General features: G+C 43.7%; 1 protein-coding gene across 5 annotated transcripts; it reads right to left on the bottom strand.

Moving 5' to 3' along the window:
• Positions 1-5,784: 5,784 nt before the first annotated feature.
• Positions 5,785-26,012, bottom strand: RHEX (regulator of hemoglobinization and erythroid cell expansion). Of its 5 annotated transcripts, none has more exons than XM_049858290.1 (7): positions 25,795-26,012; positions 22,906-22,995; positions 11,385-11,534; positions 11,008-11,108; positions 9,699-9,842; positions 7,981-8,042; positions 5,785-6,171 (listed from the first exon to the last, which is right to left on the bottom strand). In XM_049858290.1, exons 3-7 carry the CDS (start codon positions 11,393-11,395, stop codon positions 5,971-5,973), a joined length of 519 nt encoding a protein of 172 aa, XP_049714247.1. In that variant the 5' UTR covers positions 11,396-11,534; positions 22,906-22,995; positions 25,795-26,012; the 3' UTR covers positions 5,785-5,970. The 5 variants fall into 5 exon arrangements, with proteins under 5 accessions (XP_049714247.1, XP_049714248.1, XP_049714249.1 ...); XM_049858291.1 differs by having other exon boundaries at positions 25,881-26,012; XM_049858292.1 differs by lacking the exon at positions 25,795-26,012 and adding an exon at positions 25,520-25,654.
• Between the last annotated feature and the right edge of the window lie 789 nt (positions 26,013-26,801).

The raw sequence follows: 26,801 nt of genomic DNA, 5'->3' as shown, positions 1-26,801 counted from the left end.
AGCACCTTCTGTGTCTACTCTTTGCTTCCTATGTTCTATATCATGTTTTCAGTTCTGCATCACATGAGGGGAATTTACTCATGGTGAAGACTTTAGGGCCCTCACTGTTTCTCCCAGGGAGAAGTTGCACTTGATTTCCAGAAAGCTGGAGTTGTCCCATGATGAGGCTGTTGGGGGGCAACTAGGCACTGGGCTGGAGGCTTCGGGAGCCTATTCCAGGAGGCCCCAGAAGGGAACAGCATGGTCTTGGCTGGGTGTATGGTGTCAGCTTTTACAGTACCTGTGGGACTCTCTCATGGATAGTCTGGGCCAGCAGGAGCGCCTTGGATGAGGTTCTGGAAGGCAGGCAGCTGTGGCAAGCAAGAAGAAGGTTCTGTTTTTGTTCTCCGGGGCCAATCCCATTTCTGTGAGGTAAGCCCAGGAGACAGTACAATGTAGCCTCTGGGCTCGGCAATTTATCAAATGTTTAAGCTATTCTGTGGCCTCTGTGAAATACGGTACACAAGCCCCTTAAGCCTGTGCGGAAGCTGGGGGAGAAGGGGTGGGCAGGCAGAGGCTGGTAGGTAGGAGGGGTTAGTCTGCAACTGTGGGGATTTCTCAGGATGGCTTTTGATGCTGCTTGATATAGGCTGGTCATTTCCTAGGTGACTGTGTTTTGTGTGAAAATGGGTCTTTTCTTTGTCAAGGACTATAGACTGGGCCCAGGTAATAGCAGCTCACTCCTGGGTCAGGAACCCAGAGATGTGGTTGAAATCCGACCAATAAAACTCCTAATATCTAGGAAATTTCTGGACATCTTTGTTTCCTACGGGCCCTGATAATGGGATGTGCCAGATAAAATAATGTGATCTCCTTGAGCAGGGGTAGGGGTGAAGGGAAGGGGGGAGGGATGGTGACCTCCCTAGCACCCCTTCACTTAGCTGAAGCCGAGAGGAGTGTCCTGCAGTTTGCTCCAGAGTCACAAGGCGGCAGTGTGGAGCTGAAAGCGCCTAAACTGTGAACCTGGCCAGGCTTGAAGGATAACTCCTGCCTAAGACTCAGGTTGAGGCCCCTTTTCCAGCCAAATATAACTGAGACCCAATCTAACAGTCCCCCCAGCCCCATCCATTAGCCTCTCCTGGAGGGTCTGAAGCAGTAATGACCCACAGGGGCAGGCTGAGAAACCCACCCACCCTCTCAGCTTTAATGCCATACCTCTTTCCTGGGCTACTAACCAAAAGGTTGGTGGTTGGAACAGGGACCTTGGAAGAAAGGCCTGGTGATCCACTTCCAAAAGGTCAGAGCCATGAAAACCCCATAAAGCTAAGTTCTATGCTAACACACATGGTGCCGCCACGAGTCATAGTCGACTTGATGACAACTGGTTTTTAACTTTCTCCTAAAGTTCTAAAGGGTCTTAGATCCTCATTTGCCCCAGCTCTCCTGGGATACCAGGATATACACTCCTTTCTCCGTAAGCCCAAGGGGGATGTATTTTGCAAGAGCAGAAAACAAGAGGTTTCTATTGCAGGGTGAGAGACTCAGTGTAGAAATTCCTTCACAAGGCAGACACATAAGTGAGTGTTTGCGGGAGCTAGTGGAATCACTTTTGAGTGGGGGGGGGGGGATCTTCAAAAACGAGACGTGCTGGAGTTACTTTAACGTGTTCTGGTTTAGAGGCTGGGACATGGGTTAGGAGGTCCCTGGCAAGCCCTTCTGAGCCCAGTAGTCTGCCCTGATGCCAGGAGCAAACAACGCCTTTTACCCTCGTGGGTGTGGGTGGCCAATAAGATAGTGTCCCTCATAGAATTTGCTGCAGGTCCATGGTGGACATTTGGATGCTTGCTCCTTTAGAATAAGAAGTCACTGAAGACAGCTCATAGATAGTCTGGTCTCCTGTCGAGTCCCAGTTCATTGTTGGCTCATAAGTAACAGATGAGATGCCAATGACATATAATATGGAGGAATGTTGACTCCACTGAACAGGAAACTGTGCTCCTCAAAGGGTGATTACTCATATAGGCAACTATTTGTGTGGATTTAAGCAGCTGACCCTCTAAGCTCACAGAAGTATCACGAATAAAAAGTCATTTTATTTCTAGCAACATGACTAACAATGACTTTGAAAATCAGTTAAAATTGTTAGCTGGCTCCAATGATCGGTTTATTGGCCCAGACTGCTCAGAAGGATATCTGACAAGTCATCCTCTGTCAAATCTCTGTAATCCACTTGGTGGCGTCACACTTTCACTCTGTTCTTGAACAGCACCCTCCATGAATGCTTTCCCCTCACTAGCAATCAGGGCGGGGGCTAAGGATGTGAACTCAGCAATGTATTTATTTGAAAGATTAATCTGCTATAAAAAGTCATACCTCTGAAGCCAGATGTGGCTTCAAAGAGCCTCATAGTTTGTTATCGACCTTAATCAGATGGTTTGTGGCATCCTTCAGTTGCGATCTCTGCACTCTCTGATACCAGCTGCCAGCCTCGGATTATCAGCACTGACCCTGAGCCACACAGACGTCCCCCACTCTTCCTTCAGGCCCCAACTCAGGCCTCTTCCCTTTCCTTCTGTCTCTTTTCGCATGGATGGGTTTTTCCACCCTCCTTTCTAAGTTGACATTGGGGACCCCCCTCTGGCATGTTCTGTGTGATTAACTCCACCAGATCCTAGCGTTCTTCCTCCCAGACCTGCTCATCACTGCTCTGTGTAAGTTCCCCTTTGTCGGTTGCAGTGCTATCCATGTTCTTCAGCTCTTTCTTGTCCCCATAACTAGGTTGTACATGCCTTGACCCCACCAACCCCCAAAGACCAAGTCTCCTTTTTGTTTATCCCTCCTCCCTTCAGTCTGAAGAATGTAATCAATGTCACTGAACTGCACAGGTAGAAATCATTGACTTGGTGTGTGTTTTGCTGTGTATACTTTCAACAATAACAACAACAAAAAGTTTTGTTGTACCTCCTCTCCACTCCCAGGGCCCAGCCCAGAATCCTGCAGAGAGCAGGCACTCTGTTAGTGTTACTGACCCCCGAGTTGTCCCCTCTCCTGGTGTGGGAACAGTCTCGGCAGTGTCCCTGTGTGGTCACTCTTGGGTACCTGGCAATCTGCTTAAGCCTTTTCAGCAACTCTTGAATTTTTTCTTTTTAAAAAGAGATCAATAAGAAGTAGAGTTTCATTTCCAAATGTAAGCGCAGTGTTGTTGTTTTTTATTATTCCTCATCCTTCTCTCTAACCAATAATCTCTTTTCCCCATTAAAAACCACTTTCTAAGGAAGGAACAACAAACCAGAAACCAGTTAATGCCAAGTCGACTCTGACTCATACTGGTCCCATGTGTGTTGGAGTAGAATTGTACTCCATAGGGTTTTCAGAGGCTGATTTTTTTGGGGGGGTAGATAGCCAGGCCTTTCTTCTGAGGCATCTCTGGGTGGATTTGAACCACCAACCTTTTGGTTAGTAATTGAGCGCCTAACCATTTGTGCCACCAAGGGGCTCCTGAGGACCAATGATGGTAGCTAACAGATGAAGGGACATGCACATCCATGAAATTTTCCATCCCAAGAAATCCAAACCAGAACCATTGCTTCAGATCATCCTGGGGAAGGGGAACGCAGGAAGATGAAAGCTCTCAGCACTGGGGCGAGGGAGACTCTCTGCGGCCAGCAGGGGGAGCACCGTTAATACACAGTCTCTCAGACTCCTGAGGCCACTGAGCTGCCATTTGCATTTGGTTAAGAGCATTCCTTGGAGGAAGACTCATTAACAACGTGCGTTATGCAGATGACACAACCTTGCTTGCTGAAAGTCAAGAGGACTTGAAGCACTTACTGATAAAGATCAAAGATCACTACCTTCAGTATGGATTACACCTCAACATAAAGAAAACAAAAATCCTCACAACTGGACCAATGAGCACCATCATGATAAACAGAGAAAAGATTGAAGTTGTCAAGGATTCCGTTTTACTTGGATCCACAATCAACACCCATGGAAGCAGCAGTCAAGAAATCAAAAGACACATTGCATTGGGCAAATCTGCTGCAAAGATGTCACCTTGAAGACTAAAGGTACGCCTGACCCAAGCCATGGTATTTTCAATCGCATCATATGTATGTGAAAGCTGGACAATGAATAAGGAAGACCGAAGAAGCGTTGGCGCCTTTGAATTGTGGTGTTGGCGAAGAATATGGAATATACCATGGACTGCCAAAAGAATGAACAAATCTGTCTTGGAAGAAGTACAACCAGAATGTTCCTTAGAGGCAAGGATGGTGAGACTGTGTCTTACATACTTTGGACATGTTGTCTGGAGAGATCAGTCCCTGGAGAAGGACATCATGCTTGGCAGAGTACGGGGTCAATGGAAAAGAGGAAAACTCTCAAAGAGGTGGACTGACACAGTGGCTGCAGCAATGGGGTCAAGCATAACAAGGATTGTAAGGATGGCTCAGGACCGGGCAGTGTTTCATTCTGTCGTGCGTGGGGTCACTATGAGTCGGAACTGACTCGATGGCGCCTAACAACAACAAGAGCATTCCTAGTATTTCAGTTTTTGCATGTTTGTTTTGTTAGCTATTGTGGACAATTTTTTGTGTGTGTGTGTCTTAATTAGATGTTGGAAAAAATATTTATTTATCTAGTCGCTGGTTACTGCATGTTATCATTTTAAAACATTTTAAGTTAATTCTCTGAGATTTTCTAGGGATTGCATTATGTTTGCAAACAATGACGAATTTTATCTTCCTTTCCAAGAGTTGGAGCCCTGGTGGCACAATGGTTAAGAGCTTGGCCGCTAACCAAAAGGTTGGCAGTTGTAACCCACCAGCCGATCCTTAGAAACCCTATGGGGCAGTTCTACTCTGTCCTATAGGGACACTAGGAGTCAGAATCAACTCGATGGTAATGGGTTTTTATTCCAATAGTTATGTTGTTGTCATTAGTTGCCATCGAGTCAATTCTGACTCATGGAGACCCCATGTGACAGAGTGGAACTGCCCCCATAGAGTTTTCTTGGCTGTGACATTTATGGAAGCAGATCACCAGACCTTTTTTTCCTAAGCACCACTGGGTGAGTTCAAAGCGTCAACTTTTAGGTTTGCAGTTGAGTGCAAATTGTTTGTGCCACCCAGGGACTTTTCCCATAGTTAACAACTCTTGTTTTTGCTGTTTTATTGCACTAATTAGAGCTTCTAGAGCAATGTTATACAATAAAGGAGATGGCAGGTTTGCAGTCATTCTTACTTCGTTCCTGATTTAATAAGACTGTGTCTAGGGTCTTACAGTTAAATAACATGCTGTCGGCTGATTTGAGATAGCAATTCTTAACCAAGCTAAGAAAGTATCCTTCTATTCCTAATTGGTTAAAAAACTAGTAATGGGTATTGGATTTTATTGGATTGAATTCTGGAAGATTTTTCTTGGCATAACCGATTGTGATGCTGGTTGGTATTTACCAGGACTCTATTTGTCACCTTCGCTCATAAGAAACAGCCGTTTCAAGGGTTGATTGATAGTGGGTTCTCTAAATGGACTGTTTAAAGTTCTGAGGGTGGACCGGGACTACTCAGCAAGATATCACACTGAAGAAAGGGACAACACACAGGGTTAGGCCAGAGCAAAAGAGGAACTGGTGATGGCCGTTTTATTTAAAACTTTTAAGGAAGTTGTTTGTTGTCAGTAACTAAAGAGCTCAAAGAGAAGCCATTAACTATAAGATTGCTAAGCTGAACTCGACTCCAGCTTTTCCTACTGATTCACGTTTTTTTTTTTGTTTGTTTCACTTTTTATGGAGAGGGACTTCGCTTTCTCTACTAAAGTGCTTGAATGTTTTCATTACCTGGAAGTTCTTCCTAGCATTTGATCTGAATCCTTGTTGCTGGAGTATAGGCCTGTCTCCCCACTATGCCTTGCTAAAAGAAATTGGAACCCTCTCCTACAAATAAGCGCAAGCGTTCATGCAGAAATGGACCCTATTTGAAAACCTAGAATTTACACGTTCACTTGAGTGTATTCCACCGGCTGAGAGGCAGCAGGGTTCACAAAAGCCCAGAAATTGGTCTTTTGGCCTTTCGGATTGACATTGACATAATCTGTGCCTTCCTTTAAATTCTCATAGTCCAGGGCGAATTCATTTTTCAGGTCTCTGGGCACTGAAAAATCCACTTGTGCGTAATTTATATCCTTGGGAGCCTGGGGAAAAAAGCAGAGAAATGTGAGTCAAGAGCTTCACCATGCGTGGAAGAGGTAGGACCCCAGAACTGAAGTCTCACTCGAAGAGGCTCCCCCAAGCCGGAACAGGTTATCTAATAAGCAAGGTAAGCACAATGCTTACCTTGCTTACCAGATCATCTGTAGTGAACACTTTCACATTTTTTCACCGCAACAAAGATTCTGCTTCTAGGTATGGCTGCTATCTGTCTCTCTCCTGACCCCACAGCACCTTCCTACAGAATTTACGATCTTTGACAGGGCCAGGTGACCCAGTAAGTGTGGGCTTACTTGGGCTTACTTACTAATCTGTACTGAACAATTTCACTAATCTGTACTGAACAAAAATCCATGCGAAATTGTTCACTACAGATTAGTAAGTAAGCACAAGGAAGCCCATGTTTATTGGATAATCCACCCTTGCCCCCAAGGCTTGGGAGGAAAGAACCTGGATTCCAGGTAGCTGAACTCCCAGGTCTGAGGGCAGGGGCAGGGCAACAAGATAGATGGTCAATGACTTTGTTCCACCTGTCTGCAGGAAATGGGCTTAAGGATGCACAGGTAAGGGGCAGTGGGAAAAGAAGATGTTGAGATTCAATCCAAGTGATGTCAGGACTCAGAACAGACTTTGGCCCAGGGACTGGGGTATGGGGAGAAGAGAGGAAGTGTTCCATTAGGTCTTTTTTTTTTTTTTTTTTAATTTTGTTTATATTGTTGCTGTTCAGAATTACACAGCAAAACATACAGCAACTCAGTAGTTTCTACCTGTACCATTTAGTGACATGGATTACATTCTTCAGTTGTCTAACGATTCTCACCCTCCTTCTGAGTTGTTCCTCCTTCCTTAACATAAACTCCTTGCCCCCTCAGATTTCTATCTAATCTTTCCAGTTGCTGTTGTCAATTTGACCCCATATAAATAGTTTTTAAAAGAGCACAGTGCTCAAGGCAGACCATTTTTACTAGTTAAGCTAAACTATTGTTCGGTTTTAAGAAGACTTCAGGGGATATTTTTGGTTTAAGTTTTAAAGATTATCTCAGGGCAATAGTTCCAAGGGTTCGTCCAGCCTCCATAGCTCCACAAAGTCTGAAGTCCATGAGAATTTGAAATTCAGTTCTGCACTTTCCCCCTTTTTTAATCAGGATTTTTCTATGAAATCTTTGATCAAAATATTCAGTAATGGTAGCCAGTCACCATCCAGTTCTTCTGATCTCATGGCAAAAGAGGCAATTGTTTTTATGGAGGCAATTAGCCACACATTCCATTTCTTCCTCCTATTCCTGACTCTCCTTCTTCTCTGTTGCTCCAGGCAAATAGAGACCAATATTTGTAATTTGGATGGCCACTTGCCAGCTTTTAAGACCCCAGGCACTACACAAAGAACTAGGAGGTAGAACAGAAGCACTAAACACATTATTAGGCTGATTAACTGGGATATCCCATGAAACCAATGACCCTAAACCTCCAAACCAAGGAACCAAATCCCATGAGGTGCTTGGTTGTACATAAGCACCATTAGCTCTTTCATTTAATTTTTTTAAATTTTTGTATAATGTTTGCATCTTTTTTTAAATCATGTAATTTTTATAGCTCACTCAGTTTCACTTCGTTTGGATGATCTATGTGACGCGGGCTATGGGTCTGACCACCTTCACGTCAGGATGCTGTAAAAGCTCACGACACCCCTCCTTCCCTTCCCCATCTCCTTAGCTGGGGTGGCCTGAGCTCTCAGTTGTTACCATAGGGCTCCACAGAGCTCTGTCCTCAGACGGCATATGGAGGCCTGTTACCTGGTAGGTGGAAGGCGAGCTGTCCGAGCTGTCCGAGCTGTCTGAGGATGTGTCACTGTCATCTAGGGAGAAATGGAAACAGTTTCTCTGCCAGAGAAAGCCGGGAGGTTTTAAGAGAGGCGTAAGACAAAGAGGCAGAACCAACAGTGCAAAGAGGAGTGGGGGAGAGAGATACACAGCCCCTAAAAGAAAAAGAAGGAGAAGCAAATAGAGAAAGGGTAATGGGAAGAGGGCCTCAAAAAGTAGCCAGAAAAATGCCCAGAAATGCAGATATCATTGCTTCCTCCATCTCCAGCTAAAATCAGTAAAAATGAAAACAAAAGCTAGCCTTGATGATGCTAGGGAAGACGCATCATGCAGAAGGAGGAGTAAGCAATGTCGTCCTGAGGCAGTGCGGCCCAGTGCAAACTGCTTTGGCCTCAGAGGTGACAGGCACAGGTCCTAGTCCAAGCCTCTCACTAACTCTGTGGGACCCTAAGCTGTTCACATCCCTTTTTGTGACCAAATTTTTGTCACTCTTGTTTTTTGTAAAACAAGTGGGTTGGATGATTGTCTCTGAGACCCCTGCCAGCCAGCCAGTCCCTGATTCTGCCAGGTTCTGGTGAAGCTTTTGGGGCAGCGGTCAGTGTGAGGCCAGTGTCTCTCCCATTCTGCTGAAACACTGAATTCATGTGAGCAGCCCATCTTTGTGTTCCCACATGCACTGCAGCCTTATCTCAGGGCCAAGGAAGCCCAACAACCAGATTCCTCCAACTGAGAAGCTAAAATTAGAAGGACAGAGCAAACGCAAATCTATCAGGGACAAACTGATGGAAAAATGTTGTAACTGGGAGGGAATAGGAGTGTCCATGGGGAGTGGGGAGCGTCTGTGGGGTAGCAGCTTTGCTTCAGAAGCATCTCATTGCCACCTTGTCATTGGTGATCTGGCCTGGTCTCCCCAGCCCTGAGATAGAAAATAAGAGGGTGGTGGTCCTGTCAGTACACGTGTAGGAGGGGCATAGAGATTCAGACCACCAGCAAGAAAATGAAACGCCCAGATACCATGCAGACCCAAGACCATGCATCTCATGAAAGTGCAGCCAAACCAGCTCCTGGAACTAGCCAATGGCACTAGCCAGATGGTAAAATGCCCAGTGGACAGGCTAGAGTCAGACAGAGGCAGCTGAAATCTTGGTTCCACCATTAACTTGCAGAATGGAAGGAAAGATGCCATAGCATTACAGAAAAAGGAGCGGAGACAGTCCCTGAGACCCCCCACACCCTACAATCATTCTTGCTTGACCACACCTGTGATAGAACTTAAAAAAAAAAAGAGTAACCATGGAATCCACTCTGACTCATGGCGACCCCATGTGTGTCAGAGTAGAACTGTGCTCCAGAGGGTTTTCAAGGCTGTGATCTTTCAGAAGTAGATCACCAGGCCTTTCTTCCCGGGTATCTCAGGATACCAACCTCTCAGTTAGTATCCCAGTACTTACCCATTTGTGCCATCCACTCAGCCATTATACCCACACAAACCCTATGCCATCTGACCCAAAAGAAAGAACAAATGATATTCTGAAAAAGGTGGCCAGTGAGGTTTTACTGACGTGGGGTGTGAGGAGTCCCCAGAGTAGAGGTCCGGGTGGGCAGGCAGGATCCTGGTTGCTAGAAAAGTCTCCTGGGCCCATACAGAGCAAAGTGAGCTTCATGACCCACCCCGCCCCTGGATTACTCACGCCTGTCATGGAGATCAGACACAGGGGTACGTCTCTCTGCCAGAGTTCCCTTCATCTCCTTGGCAGCAGGTGGGTGATGGTGGTCAGGGCTGAGCGGAGGGGCCGGGAGCTTGGCTGCTTTCAGTAATCGTTCATTTTCCTTGGCTGAAGGAGAGAGGGCAGGGGTCAAAAGTGAGAGCTCCCTGGGTTAGGCATGTCCTTTCTTGGATCAAGTGCCTTCTGAATACTGCTCTCATGAGGGCAAAATCGTTAGAGCGATCTCTTCAAATCTCATCACTCCTCTACCCAAAACCCTGTAGCAACTCCTCCCCTCACTTGGCGTAGAAGCCAGAGCCTGGCCTGCTTGGCCCTCTGTGACCACACTCCTCGCTCAGCTCTGGCCTGTCTCCTCTCAGCCTGCCCCTCAGCTCCAGCTTCTTCCTGCCATGTGCCAAACACTCTCTTGCCCTAGGGCCTTCCCAGGAGTGGCTCACCTCCTCACTTCCTACAGGTTTACACTCAAATGTCAGCACTGCAGAGATGCTGGCCACCCCTCAACTCACATCTCTCTTCCTTGTTTCATTTTTTCTCCCTAGTGTTTACCTACTGTGTCTAATACATCATGTGTTTTAATTATTTCGCTAGTTCCCCTTTTCCCCCACCAACTTTAAGTCCTATGAGGGCAGGAATTTTTATTTTGTTCCCTGCTGTATCGCCAGGGCCTAGATGGTGCCTTAGGTGTTAAATATCTCTTAAATGAATGAATGAACAAATGATACAGAAGTCTAGACGTCCTTTACTGGATAGATCCTCAAAACACCAGCCTGCCTAATTCCCTGCCTGAGAGCAAGGTAATGCCTAATCCATCAAAGCAGCTTTCTTTTATTTTTCCTAATTGCAATGGCTTCCCAGGACAGAGCTTCTCTACCTTAATTGTAAATCAGTTCGAGAACATAAGCTAATCTTTAACCATTTTTCCTCTGTTGCAATTCAAAGCCATTTCTTCATGTTCCATCCTTTGGTGGCAATAAAGAAGGTTAATTAGGCCCACGTTAAATAAGCCCTTCCTCACCAGGGCTACCGAGGCCTGGCTCTTGGCAAGTGGTCTGGTTAGTAGAAGGACCCAACCAGAGAGAGTTTGGGTAAAAGGAGAAGTCTGAGTGGGGAGGTGGGCTGCCACATTGGAGGTTTGAGGAAGGGTGATCTGGCTGGTGAGTCCTTAGGTAGGTTTTCAAGTGATATGTGGGGGCTCCAAAGTGGACTCGTCCTGCTGCAGGCTCAGGAATGGCCTCTGAGGGTGACTGGGGAGAGGGGACGCTGAGACATTCACCTGTGTGCCTGCTGAGCAGGTAATTGATGGCTGTGAGGAGGCAGGTCTGTAGGAAGATGGACACTACTGCAATCACTAAGCCATGCCAGACCTCCATGTTTCTGTTGAGAAAGCAGAGGGTCAAGGTCAGTCGGAATCAACTCGACGGCAATGGGTTAATACAGCTGCAAGCCCATCCCTACACCCAGCCAGAGGCAGACATCCACCTTGCCATGTATCTCAGGGCAGGTCCCTTCGCCTCTCTGAGCAATAAGGCTGGGGGAGCCAGGGAGAGTGGTGTGTGCACTTGGAAGCCAGCTATCCCAATTAGCCCTAATTGGAACTGCAATTGGAAACGTGTTCCCAGCCCCGCTCCAGCTCTTCCTAGGCCCACTTACTCGGCCAGCATGTTGAGCTTCTCTCTGGGCAGTTTCAGGTCGTGTGAAGGGGGCTTAGGCTCTTCCAGGGGCAGTGGGAAGGGACCTAGAAGGAACCACCCCGGGAGCCTGGTCTCCAGTTAGTGCCTCCAGCAGGTTCCTCCAGAAGACCTGTAGGAGGCAAGGCAGCCGGTCAGGACTCCTGGACCCTAAGCTCTAATGCCCCTGGGCAAACTCAGTGATTGGGCACCATTTGCTTTCCTCTGTCTAGATTTCAGATTTTGAATCTGCAAAATGGCAGTAATAATAATAATAATAATTAACAGCCAGTGGGTACTCCGGAGTCCTGGGTAGTGCAGATGGTTCTGGGCTGGGCTGTTAACTGAAAGGTTGGAGGTTCAAGTGCACCCACAGGCACCTTAGAAAAAAGACCTGGTCATCTACTTCCAGAAAATCAGCCACTGAAAACCCTACGGAGCACAGTTCTACCCTGACACATGGGGTCACCATGAGTCAGAGTCAACTTAATGGCAACAGGTCAACTAGCAGTGGGCACTCACTCTGTGCCAACCAGAGTGTTGAGCCCCTGAAACACCCTCCATCTTATCTATTTCACACAAGTTAGATGTAATTAAAAGAGAATTAAAAAAAAAAATTGCCATCAAGTTGATTCCGACTCATGACAACCCCATGTGTGTCAGAGTAGAGCTGTGCTCCACAGGGTGTTTAGTCGCTGATTTTTCCAAAGTTGATCACCAGGCATTTCTTTCTAGGTGTCTCGGGGTGGACTTGAACCTCCAAACTTTGGGTTAGCAGCTGAGCACACTAACCATTTGTACCACCCAGGGACTGTTGTCGTTGCGTGCCATCAGTCAATTCCTATATGACAGAGTAGAACTACCCTATAGGGTTTCCTAGGCTGTAATCTTTACGGGAGCAGGTTGCCAGGTCTTTTCTTCTTCAGAGCAGCAGGTGGGTTCGAACCACTGATGACCTTTTGGTTAGCAGCTGAGCACTTAACGATTTTGCCACCAGGGCTGCTTACCCAGGGACTAAAACCAAAAAACCAACTCCCTGCTGTGAAGTCGATTCTGACTCATAGTGACCGTATAGGACAGAATAGACTGCGCCATAGAGTTTTCAAGGCTGTGACCTTTTGGAAGCACATTGCCAAGTCTTACTTCCAAGGGACTGCTGGGTGAGTTTGAACCGCCAAACTTTCAGTTAGTAGTCTCTCAACCATTTGCGCCACCCGGCGATTCCTAGAAAATTCAGTATCCTCAGATGATGAGCAAACTCCAGAAAGAAAGCTGAGTCAAAAGTGACTTGTGCACAAAATAAAAATTCTAAAGCTAGGAAGCTGGAAATAAAACACAAAAATGGTCAAGATGAAGCAAAAGGGAGATTTTGCAGGAAAAACAATGATCTTGAAGGACTTGGTGCCTTACCTGAAAAAAAAAAGTACATAAATATATTTAAAATGCCCAGCTCTTGTCTAATTTTGCATTAAAAAAAAAAAAAACATTGCCTTTGAGTTGATTCCAACTCATAGGGACCCTATAGGGCAGAGTAGAGCTGCCCCAGAGGGTTTCCAAGGCAGTAACCTTTACAGAAGCAGACTGCCGCCACATCTTTTCATCTTCACTGGTGGGTTCAAACTGCTGACCTCTCGGTATACCCTCCCAAAATAAATTTCATTACAGATCCTAATTTCTCAAGCTCTCAGCTGGGCTTCAATACCCCTGGTGAGTATTGAAAAAGAAAGTTGGGCTTTACCAAAGATGCTTTTTTCCATCACAAAAGGCATGTAAGTCGTGGAAATGGACTAGAAGCTGGGCGAGTTAGTCTGGGAAATCAGCAATATCCCATCTATGAAGGAGCACTCGTGCTTTAGTCATGGTTACCTCATTTGTCCCTAATCACAACAATTATTCCCTTTCTCCTTTGAAGGGCACGAGCAGTACGCTGCCAAGTCAGTGTTCTCCTGACCCCACACTCAAAGCTTTTAATTTTTTAAGGCTCCCCTTACTCTTTATTTATGAAAAATTTCACAGCTAATAGTTATTCATAGTCCAACCAAACCCATTGCTATTACTTAGATTCTGACTCAGAGTGACCCTATAGGACACAGTAGAGCTGCCCCATAGGGTTTCCAAGGCTGAAATCCTTACCGAAGCAGATTGCCACATCTTTCTCCAGTGGGCCTGCTGGTGGGTTTAAACCATCAACATTTCAGTTAAGCAGCCAAGCACTTAGCCACTGCGCCACCAGGAATCCTTATATTCACAGTAGAAGAATAAAAAATGTGGATAGTCACCCCAAATCTTATTCCATATTCTTCCAGAAAATTTTTATACATTTTCTTAAATATGTGTATTCTGTACGTGCATGTGTGTAAATACGTGTATGTATGCATATGCAATCATTTTAAATATGCCTGCCCAAGCCCGTTGCCATCGAATCAAACATGGGATCATGCTAATCAGTAGCTTTCCCTCTTCACTTCATGTATCATAATCGTGTCCCCAAATCAGAAAAGCCTTCATTAAAATGCCACAATCCAGAGGCCCAAAGGTCAAATTCAGGGCCTAGACGATTTGTTATTATTATTATTTTTTAATATATATTTTATTGTACTTTAGATGAAGGTTTACAGAACAAAATAGCTTCTCATTAAACAGTTAGTACACATATTGTTTTATGACATTGATTAACAACCCCACGACATGTCAACACTCTCCCTTCTTGACCCTGGGTTCCCTGTTACCAGCTTTCCTGTCCCCTCCTGCCTTCTCGTCCTTGCCCCTGGTCTGGTGTGCTCCTTTAGTCTCATTTTGTATTACGGGCCCGTCCAATATTTGGATGAAGGGTGAGCCTCAGGAGTGGCTTCATTACTGAACTTAAATGGTGTCCAGGGGCTGTACTCTCAGCGTTTTTCCAGTCTCTGTCAGTCAGTAAGTCTGGTCTTTTCTGAAAGTTAGAATATTGTTCTACATTTTTCTCCAGCTCTGTCTGGGACCTACTATTGTGATTCCTGTCAGAGCAGTCAGTGGTGGTAATAGGGCATCATCTAGTTGTACTGGACTCAGTCTGGTGGAGGCCATGGTAGATGTGGTCCATTAGTCCTTTGGATTAATCTTTTCCCTTGTATCTTTAATTTTCTTCATTCTTCCTTGTTGCCGAAGGGGTGAGACCAGGAAGTATCTTAAATGGCTGCTCACAGGCTTTTAATACCCAAGATGCTACTCACCAAAGTAGAATGTAGAACATTTTTTTTATAAAGAAAGTTGTGCCAATCGAAACCAAGGTACGGATCAACGGATGAATGGATAAATAAATAATGGTATATTCACACAATGGAATACTACACATCAATAAAGAACAACAATGAATCAATGAAACATCTCATAACATGGAGGAATCTGGAAGGCATTCTGCTGAGTGAAATTAGTTGCAAAGGGACAAATATTGTATGAGACCACTATTTATAAGAATTCAAGAAATAGTTCAAACACAGAAGAAACTATTCTTTGACGGTTATGAGCATGGAGAGGGAGGGAGGAAGGGAGACGGATACTCACTACTTAGATAGTAGACAAGAACTATTTTAGGTGAAGGGAAAGACAACACACAATATAGGAGAAGTCAGCACAACAGACTAAACCAAAAGCTAAGAAGTTTCCTGAATACAACTGAATTCTTCAAAGGCCAGAGTGGGGTCGGGGATCTGGGGACCACGGTTTCAGGGGACATCTAGGTCAATTGACATAACAAAATATACTAAGAAAACATTCTGCATCCCACTTTGGTGAGTGGCATCCGGGCCTTAAACGCTAGCAAGCGGCCATCTAAGATGCATCAATGGGTCTCAGCCCACCTGGAGCAAAGAGTGAGCTTCTTGGCACATGAGACTATGTGGGCAGCTCCTGTCTGGAGGCGAGATAAGAAGGCGGAGGGGAACAGGAGCTGCTGAATGGACAGGGGGAGTAGAGGGTGGAGAGGAGGAGTATATTGTCTCATTAGGGGGAGAATAACTGGAGTACATAGCAAGGCGTATATAAATTTTTGTATAAGAGACTGGCTGGATTTGTAGAGTTTCACTTAAAGCACAATTAAAAAAAAAAACTAAGTTGTGCCAATTCAGTTAGATGTTCCCCGAGACCATGGTCCCCTCAGCCCTCAGCCCAACAATTCGGTCCCTCAGGGAGTTTGGATGTGTCTATGGAGCTTCCATGACCTCGCCTTGTACAAGTTGTGCAAGGCGGTTAGATGATTTTTGTTTGACTGTGTGCTTTAAAGATTTGAATTCAGATGCCCAAAGACACAACAAAAGGAGCCCTGATGGTACAATGGTTAAGCACTCAGCTGCTAACTGAAAGGCAGGCAGTTCTAACACACCAGCCGCTCTGCAAGAGAAGAGACCTGGTGATTTGCTGCTATAAAGATTACAGCCTAGAGAACCCTATGGGACAGTTCTACTCTTTCCTCCAGGATCACTATAAGTCAGAATTGACTCGATTGCACCCAACAACGATGTACTCTTCAGTTCCTGACTGACCCCTGAAGGCATTTAAGCTTGCCAACCCATGTTTTACAGCATCATTTTAAATTACTACTGTTCCACTTTATGGAAACCTGGTGGTGTAGTGGTTAAGAGGTACGGCTGCTAACCAAAAGGTCAGCAGTTCTAATCCACCAGGCACTCCTGGGAAACTGTATGGGGCAGTTCTACTCTGTTCCACAGGGTCGCTACGAGTTGGAATTGACTCGATGGCAGTGGGTTTGGTTTGGGTTCCACTTTATCAGTGTTTCTCAGTAGTATCTGACATTTGGGGCCAGGCAATTCCTGAGATCAAAGAAGAATCGATGCCTTTGAATTATGATGCTGTCGAAGAATATTGAATATATCATGCACTGTCAGAAGAATGAACAAGTCTGTCTTGGAAAAAGTACAGCCAGAGTGCTCCTTGAAAACGAGGATGGCAAGTTGTCATCTCATGTACTTTGGACATGTTATCAGGAGAGACCAGTCCCTGGAGAAGACATCACGCTTGGTAAAGTAGAGGGTTATCGAAAAAGAGGAAGACCCTCAACGAGATGGATTGACACAGTGGCTGCAACAGTGGGCTCAAACATAACAACAGTCGTGAAAATGGCACGGGATTAGACATGTTTCCTTCTGTTGTACGTGTGGTCACTATGAGTCAAAATGGACTCCACGGCACCGAACAACGACAATTCCTGTTGTCCGGGACCATTTTGCACATTGCAGATCATATGCCATCCAATGTAACAGGTCAATGTAACAACCAAAATGACCAAAAAATGACCCCAGACATTTCCAAATGCCCGAGACAGGCAGTTTTGCCCCAATTTGAGAATCACTGTGTTAAGTAAATGTTCCATTATTTTAAAACCACTATCTTATTTTTGCTCTTTGTATACAAAGCCACGTTGCCTACACTTCCATCATTTTAATATATTACGAATATTTCACCAGCCAATTACAGCAGCTGTGTCAAATGAAGCAGCATACAGCACAGTTTAGCCTCTGGGCTCTGAAGTTGAACAGACCCAAATATGGATCCAAGTTCTGCCCCTTCTAGCTGTGAATTATTTAACTTCACAATGCCTCGGTTTCTGTCTCCGTAAAATGGGGATAATGATAGCACCTACCTCACAGAGCAGTGCCTACCCCACTCGTGCGGGCCCGGTGGGTTATGCTGCCTGTAAAGTCCTTTATCCAATGCCAGGCTCATCGGAAGCAATCAATAAGTACTCTATTAGGGATTATTAACCCTAAAACACTCCACCAAGATGTTGACTGGAGTAGAGCTATTAAAAATTGAGTTGGTCTATTTTAGGAAACTTAGGCTTTGGTTTTGAGCACAGTTTGGAGATAAGATCCAGGACAGGATGAGGTATGAAAATTTTGACAGATGTCATTACTTGCGCGGCTAACTGGCCCCTAACCGCAACGAGCAGACTGTTCCTTGGGCTCTAACTGCAGATTGCTGATCAGACTGTCGGCAGAAACATCTGCTGATTTGCACACACGCAGCCCCATACCAAGCAATGAGCAATTTAAGGTAATTATGTTGTGAAAAGGACAGCTGGACCAAGTGAGAGTTTGGTATGCCTCATTCCACCGTTAAGACAGAGACTGTCCTGACCTCTTCCATGGCGCGAATTTTGACACCCAGCCCCACACTAAGCAGTGCCTTCCAGGCGCCACTAATCACACTTCATCAGACTGCTAAGAGCATTTGTTCTGTCTGCTGCAGAACTGGCTGGAACTCCCGCCCCTGTACTTAGGGCTGGATGCCATTTTATTACATTTCCCTGTTGCACTGATAGAGGACCCTGCGGCAAGCTGTAAAGACAGCTTTTCCGGTGATGCGCGTTTTATTTGGGCATATTCACTCTAGAAGGAGAGGTTTGAAAGATCATGATAGAAGATGATTTATATGAAAATCACACGAATTAAAATAATGGCAATTAATGTTGTTAGCCTGACTTCATCAATTTTTTTTAATTAAATAGCTTTAAAATTTTTTGCAGGCTTTATTATTTTATTTTGAAATTAATAAGTTGAGCTATAGTACAATCGAAAGCATTACCAGAGTTATCTCCTCAAAAACTGTGTTCAGATGGTTTTAGAAATGAATTCTTCCAAACTTTTAAGGAACACAAAATTCTTATACTATGTAAACTGTTTCAGGGCATAGAAAAAGACGGAAAACTCTCCTAATACAGGGAACAAACAAACAGAGGCTCATCTCACTTATGAATACAGAGGTAAACATCTGATAATATCAAGAAGTTACTCCAGGGATGCCAGCAAATCAATTGGAAACCACCCTTGAGTATTTGCCACGTGCTTTGAACTCCTCAATGTACCAGAACAGACGCTATCTCCATTTCATGGCCTGGGAAGCTAAGGTTGGAGAGGCTGAGCAATTCGCCCTGGTCCCCAGCTGAGAGAATCAGCTTTCAAACTCAAGCCCATCTGACTCAAAATCCTAACTCTCAGTCATTAACTGGGAACTGCCTTTTATATCATCATAGGGTCACTTTGAGTCAGAACCGACTCGATGGCGGCGGGTTTGGGTTTTTTTTGGTTTTGGCCTTTTATATAATATGAATATGTCATCGACAGATCAAATTTAAAAGACCCCAATCTCAGTAAAGTGCCAAAAAGCATTTGATAAAATTGAATACCCATTCCTGATTTTGTAAATGTTAATGAAATAAAAATATGAGGATTTCTTAATATAATAAAGAATATCCATCCTATCCAATAATAGATATTTACAAATGGTAACATATATTAGCAATTATTTGAAAAGAACACTAGTGTCTGCTGTCACCATTTGAAAAAATGAATTCCAGAAGTTTCAACCTGTGCAACAATAATAAAGATACTGAGTATTTATTGAAAATGTTCTCTGTGGCAGACATTTTTACATTTATGAACTCATTAGATTCTCACAGCCTCCCTAGGAGATAGGTACTATTATCCTTTCCCTTTTACAGAAAACAAAACTCAGAGAGGTTAAATAGCTTGTTCAAAACAACAAAAAGAGGTAACTGGGCTTTGTGCCTGGGCAGGCTGGTGCCCGAGCTGCTACATCAAAGGATAGTCTTTGACAAGGAGAAGTCAAATTCATCCTTATTTACAAAACATGTGATTTTATACCTAGAAATCCCGAAAGAATCAATTGAGAAGCTAATGGAATTAACGAGACTTCTCAGTAAAGTCCTGGGGCCACGATAATATTCTAAAATTACTAGCTGTTCTATTGGCGTAGCAATGGCCAGTTAGAAAATACAGCAGGGAAAAAATATCATAAGCCCAGCAACCAGAGCAATGGGAGTATCTAAGAATCACCTTAATTATAAGAAAGTCATTTTGAAGAAAATAATAGACCTTTATTGGGAAAGAGGGAAAAGATTTAACATAATGGAAAGACAGGGTGTGTTTCAGATTGCGAAGCTTAAATACTGAAACCAAATCGATTTGTAATTAACTTACTGGTTCAGTATAATTCCAGTCAAAATTACAGGAGAATTTGCTTATAACTCAAAATTATTCCGAAGTTTACCTGGGGAAAAAAATAATATCAAGAAAAGCTGAAACATGTTTGAAAAGGAATTGTACTGAGTTGGGTCCCTTAAGAGTGGTGTAGACGTCAACAAATATGCTAGTGTGTATAATAAATACACCAGAAAGGTGGTTCTCAAAGCAGAGAGGGGGAAGAAAAGGTTATTTAACAAATATTCACACAGGACAATGGGTTAGCTACTTGTAGGAAAAAGAAAATAGCTTAGACCCAGACACTGTATAACAAAATAAATTCCAAAGGGGTTGGGCAGATAAATAGTGGAAAAAAAAAAAATTAAACCATTTAAATTAGAAGAAATAGAATTGAATACTTATATATTTATTAATATTTATTAAATCCTGAGAAGAAAGAAAACTTTCCCAGCTTAAATGCAAAGGAAAAAAATCACAAAGGAATACATGAAAAGATAGAGTTGACTATAATGTTAAAAATTCTTATCTTAAAATAAAACAAGATTTAAAGGCAAATAAACAAAAAAAAAAACTGGAGAAAGTATGTGCAGGATATAATTTTAATAGGGTTTACATCTTTTACATAAATTATCAAGAAAAACACTAAGACCTCCAAATGGTAAACAACAGATAAAGGACGTGGAAGTGACCCTTCACAAGTAATGCGGAGTGGGCCCAAAGCTACTATTGCAAAGGAGATCTATACAGGGGGGATTGTGAAAACGAAAAATGAGAAACAATCTAAATAAAAAACAAAAATGAAATAAATTAGGGTTAAGGCAAAGGATTGAATATTACACAGCCATTTAACATTATGCTTAGGAAGAAGTAACCTAGCGAAAGGATTTGGTTTTATGAAAAAGTAGAATGCAGTTATATTTAGCTACGTACAATACAGTCACAACTTTGTAAAAAAACATAAAAAGAATGAAAATTGTGAAGAAAGAAAACTCTGGGTTATTAAACTTTTTATCTAACATATTAGTTTAAATAATAACCCACCCAAATCAATTAATTCAGTTCGCCAAATCCAGAATAGTTTGTTGACAATATTTTTGTATGTTAAATACGGATTTACTCATAAATTTATCCAAAAAATTGGGTGATATTATTCAAATGCACCTTGCTCAAAAGGGGGAATGAAAGAAAATACTGTATACCTGTATATAGACAGTCCCCGGCTTACGACATACTCAAGTTATGACGAACTACACTTACAACTGTTTTTTTTTTTTTTGGTATATCTTATGGTGGCACAATGGTTAAGGTGCTCAACTGCTAATTGAAAGATCGGTGGTTCAAAATCGCCAGCAGCCCCATGGGAGAAAGATGTGGCAGTCTGCTTCTGTAGAGGTTTATAGTCTTGGAAACCCTATGGGGTCACTAAGAGTCAGAATCGAGTTGATGAGAGTGGGTTTACTGTTAGCAATGCATACTACATACAATACCGTAGTGTGTGATTTGCTGATGTTATCATTTCCAGATGTTCACTTGCAGATGTTCAATGTTGTGATTTACTGTTCAAACCACTGCCGTATACAGGCTATGGCGATAATATTGAAAACTGAAAAAATCATGCGGTATTCAACGTGCATCTGAACAGATTTATGACAGAGTTGTTGAAATGAAACTCAAACTTAAGTCAGGGCTACTTGTACCTAAATATTAACAAAACTGGGTGCTGGGATTGTAATATTTTATTTAACTTTTTATACTTCCTGTTATTTTTTAAAGTTTTCTGCAACTAATATGCATTATTTTTCCAATCAGGAAAAAAATATTTTAAGAGTATTGAGCCAAGTCCAGAATTTCTGAGTGAGTTAAATGAACATGAAACCACATTAGGCAGATAAAGAAAGACTAAGTCATTTGGATAATTTGTCTACATCAATTATACTTCACCAACTGAACATTTGATATCATGTTAATAGAACATTGGAAATCCTGGTGGTATAGTGGTTAAGTGCTATGGCTGCTAACCAAAAGGCTGGCAATTCAAATCCATCAGGTGCTCCTTGGAAACTCTATGGGGCAGTTCTACTCTGTCCTATAGGGTTGCTATGAGTCGGAATCGATTCGATGGCAATGGGTTTGTTTTTTTTTGGTAATAGAATATTTAGATAATCAGCTAAATGTCTGGCTTCAATAAATCAAATTTATCGTCTGTGTACATGGTGCTCTCTGAACTACTCTGGTGGAAAGGAAGAAGGGCTGCATTTTCAAGGGATCACATTGAACTTGGGAGATCAAGACCTTACTATGAGAAATATCAGAAAACAACACTAGAGGTGCCATAGGTGAGACATGGTGAATTGTCAGAAGCAGTGCTATCAATAATGTGATATTTCAAAGGAAAAAGAGATCCCCTCACAATAAAACATTCAGGTAGGAGTCTCTAAATGGGAATTATTTAAAGAACAGGCAATGGATGGACAGAGAGCCGGGGAATAGAAAACCAGATGAAGTGTCTGCCATACCTGGCTGTAGGAGATAGCTTAAGAGGAATAGATTGTCTCAGCCAAAGCTCTATATATTTGACCCTATGTAAGTGAGTTAATGTCTAAGGAGGCTGAATACATTGTAAAGCCACCACACAAGGAAGGGTTGGAAAATGGTGAGAAGCCGAAGCTTAGCGGCCAGGTGGGCTGGGGTTGGAATTTCAGCTCTGGACTTCTTTGTGAGTTGTTTCACTTCTCTGGGCTTCAGTGGTTTGTCTGCAAATTGGGGATGGCACCTGTTTCTTTTTTTTTTTTTTTTTTTTTCACCCACTCATACATGTTATGTGCTTACTAAGTGGCAGTATCATGCAAAACATTTTACATAAACTATCGTATTTAATTCTCAGAATAACAACCTTGTGAGGCAGGTACTATTGTCCTCTCTATTGTACATATGAAGAGACCAGGGCCTAATCTTCACGGAGGGAACAGAATTGAAACCCAGGCCTTTTGGTGCTGGGGCCTTTCCTGTACTGCACTCAGCATTTAAAATGTGTGCCTGGCATACATACATGATCAGCAGGGGTTGATCTTCAGACCAGAACAACGTATTCAACCCTAAATCAGCTTAACTACATAAACAAAATCATGTCCTTAGGGCCCTGTAAAAAAACTGGGCACACTCACACTTTCTGATGGGATGTATAAGCAACCCAGTGCACAAAACCATGTGGCCCTGGGAAGTACCTGTACCTAAGACTGTCAACATGTCCGTGCACCAGGAGATAACCAAAAAAAAAAACCACTGCCATCAAATCGATTCTGACTCATACCGACCCTATAGGACAGAGTAGAACTGCCCCGTAGAATTTCCAAGGAGCGCCTGGTGGATTCAAACTGCTGATCTTTTGGTTAACAGCCGTAGCTCTTAACCACTATGCCAGGTCAAAATACCTGACCTGGAGAAGGAACGAGTGGATCTGCCCAATACCAGGCGGAGGGGGAGGACAGAGGATTAGGATGTCACCTTTGTCCTGGGTTTCAGGGAAATCTTCTCTGGACTTCCTTCAGCTCTGTTCACCATGGCAAGGCCTCATCCCAGGTGGTTAGGATGCATCTGGAATATGAAATATGAACTTAGATCAGCATTCCAGCTCCACAACTTTATAAAATCAGTCACTGTGGGCAAGTCACTTTCTCTTTTGGATCCTCAGTTTTACTGTCTATAAAATGACAGGAATGAGCTAAAAAAAACTTCGTTCTGACATTTGGTTGTTCTAGAATTCTATGTGTCTATAAAAATGGACATAAGAGTTGACACTCCAACAGAAATAGCAACTTCAAGTCCCAACCAAGCAGACCACATCTCCAGCACACTTATTCCTGGGCACAGGCACTGTCGATGTGTTAGGAGGAAAACAAATCATCCAAAATTTCTAATTAGTCATTTTGGGGAAAACACTTTTGCAAGAAATTACTAGGGATGAATACATCTTCAGTGCAACTTAGTTCCAAGGCTAAATACGCAAGAAACACAAAGGACTGTGGGCAATGTGGATTCCTTTTGCTAGTTCCCACAAAACTCCAGGTGAATTGGAAGAGGTCAAATTATTCTCCCGTTCCATAGATTGGTCATCTAAATTCCAGAGAAACTAAACACCGTCCAGAGATTACGCTCAGTCTGTGAGTACTTTGGTGGCTAGGGCCATGTCTTATTCATAGATATTTTATACTCCACAATTCTCAGTGCAATGCTTGACCCCAGGATTCGTTTCATGATCTGCTGTTGCCTTCTTGAAATTCTTAATAACCTTTGAACAAGGGGCCTTGCATTTTCATTTTGCACTGGGCCCTGCAATTATGTAGCTGCTCCTGCTCAGGGCATTAGTTCGAGCAGAATTGCCAAAACTCACACAATGAGGTCAATACGCGGAACAAGAAGTGGGGTCAGTCCATCAACAAGTGTCCCTTGAGCATCTAATCTACCCTCCTACACACTGCACCCTTGGAGCTCCCTCCTAGGCCACACAGAGACGATGGGGAGATGCCTGGTCTAAGTTCACAACCCCACACCAAATTTCTCCAGAAGAGTTTTCTTTCTCTGTTTCACCTTTTGACCTTGGCCAGAGAAACTATTAATAGTACCTACATCTTTAGGGTTGTTGTGAAGATTAAACACATTAATCTATGTAAACTTCTTGCTTGCTGAAAGTGAAGAGGACTTGAAGCACTTACTGATGAAGATCAAAGACCACAGCCTTCAGTATGGATTATACCTCAACATAAAGAAAACAAAAATCCTCACAACTGGACCAACAAGCAACACCATTATAAATGGAGAAAAGATTGAAGTTTTTAAGGATTTCATCTTGCTTGGATTTACAATCAACACCCACAGAAGCAGCAGTCAAGAAATCAGATGATGCATCGCATTGGGCAAATTTGCTGCAAAAGGCTTCTTTGAAGTGTTCACAAGCAAAGATGTCACCTCGAGGACTAAGGTGCGCCTGACCCAAGCCATGGTGTTTTCAATCGCCTCACAAACATGTGAAAGCTGAACATGAATAAAGAAGGCCAGAAAAGAACTGATGCCTTTGAATTATGGTTTTGACAAAGAATATTGAATATACTATGGACTGCCAGAAGAACGAACGAATTTGTCTTGGAGGAAGTACAGCCAGAATGCTTCTTAGAAGTGAGGGTGGAGGGACTTCACCTCACATGCTTTGGACATGTTATCACGAGGGACCAGTCCCTGGAGAAGGACATCATGCCTGGTAAACAGAGAGTCCGCAAAAAAGAGGAAGACTCTCAATGAGATGGATTGACATGGTGGCTGCAGCAATGGACTCAAACATGGCAACGATTGTGAGGATGGTACACAACCAGGCAGTGTTTTGTTACATTTTCGTAGGGTCACTATGACTCGAATCTGACTTGACAACAAACACATAAAGCTCTTAGAACAGTTCCTGCATATTTGTTGCTGTTGTTGGGTGCCATCGAGTCAATTTTTGACTCATAGCAACCCTATGTGACAGAGTAGTAAAACCCATAGGGTTTTTTAGGCTGTGATCTTTACAGAAGCAGATTATCAGGTCTTTCTCCTGCAGAGCCCCTAGGTGTGTTCAAACCAGCAGCCAACCTTTCGGTAGTAGCCAAGACCTTAAACGTTTCACTACCAGGGCTCCTTCCTGAAACAAAGTAAGTCCTGTATAAGAGTCAAGAATTATCGTTTATTGTTGTTGGTTTTTCTTTGCCCCAATGTTTGTGTGGCTTTTCTGTTTGACAGCATGCGTTTCTGATTGCCATTCATAACCTTTTGAAGCTCCCAGACTGGCCCCTTCCCCTCTACACATGACAGCCCTTTGCAGCTCAGAACGAATCTCAAGGAAAACACTCCTGGGGGAAAATACTCTCTGGGATCTCATTCCCAATTGACTTAAAAAGAATAACTAATAATGGTTACCACTGGTGGAGCACCTTGCTGTACATTGTCTGTAATCCTCATAGTCATCCCGAAAGGTGGATGCTTTTATACCCATTTTATAGGGAAGAAAACCAAGGCTCACAAAGATTTAGCAACTGGAAGTAGCAGAGTGGGAATGAACACAGCTCTGCTGGATCCAATGTCTACGCACCTTCCAGCTGACTCCCTAATAGGCGCAGATGCTGCTGCCGACAGATCTCAGGTCTCAGGAGCGAGAGACTAACATCCATAAAGTGCAAACTGCTGAATCTCGGGCTTACTCCAAGACAACTAACTGCACAGTGAATTCCACACCCTGGAATCACAACACTTAAACTGAGAATCTCTTACCACTTGTACATATATGTACACAAACACACACACACACACACCTCAAACTGATTTAAAATAGTAACCCTTCCCCCCCCCCCCCCAGAGAGTACTTACCCCAGGACCATCAGCAAGGTCGGGTCCCACCTTGCTTCAGTGATGTCCTGGTGGAAACCTCTCCCTGCCGCCTCTCCCAGCCCTACCTGGAATCTTCTCGGCCGCTGGAGGTCAGTGGCAAATGTTTCATCATTTCCAGCAGGGCAGGGACACTGCAGCACAGAAGATAGCAATCTAGCAGAGGAGAACGACAGATAACGCCTCCTAGCTCTCTGGTCCCACTCGGCCGCGCTCCCTGGTGCAGTTTGTGAGATAGAGGAGATTAGACGGTCTCTTTCTCTCCATATGTGCACATATTTAAATACCACAAATACACATACAGCCTGGTAGAGCAGAAAGAGCACTGGAGGAAGGGTCAGAGACCTGGGTTCAAGCCCCACCTCTGGCACTAATTTGCCGCACGAGCTCGCACAGATCACCTCCCCATGCGGGCCTCGAGTTCTTCCCCTATGAAATGAAGAAGTGGGCCCCTTCCAGCTCGGCTCGGCTCTGCATCTGTATGTGATGCGGCTGTAGACCAACAGTGTGTCTGGGACGTGTCGCAACTGCTGAGAAAAACTTTCCAAGACAGTTTCTTTGCTGTTAAACATCGAATGAGGCCAAGGGAAAATGGCTGTCACAGTTTGTATCATAGTGCCAGGAGGGAAGGACAGCGGTCTTCAGGCCCCTGGGATCGCAGGCTGCAATCTCGAGGTCTGAACTTTGAGGGGAAGAAGAACAGCAAGAGGATAAAATGACACAAATATGAAACAGACAGACAGCAGGGCTTTATGGGCCTCTGTGATGTTGCCCCCACCCAGAACCGGTTGGGCCCTGGAGAATAATGGATTCACAGTCAGGCGTATTCAGGTTTGAATCTTGGCTCCGCTATTTGGTAGCTGTGTAACTTGGGAAAAATTGCAATCCCCGTAATCCTTAGTTTTCTCATCTGTAAAACTGGGTTAGTAAAAAACACCTAATTTTTAAAAAAATCTCATAAGGTTGCTTAAGGTTAGATAATATAAACA

This window comes from Elephas maximus, chromosome 18 (assembly GCF_024166365.1).
Source record: "Elephas maximus indicus isolate mEleMax1 chromosome 18, mEleMax1 primary haplotype, whole genome shotgun sequence".
NCBI lineage: Eukaryota > Metazoa > Chordata > Mammalia > Proboscidea > Elephantidae > Elephas > Elephas maximus.
The sequence above is the reverse complement of the archived record's forward strand: the minus strand, read 5'-3'. Positions and strand labels throughout refer to the sequence as shown.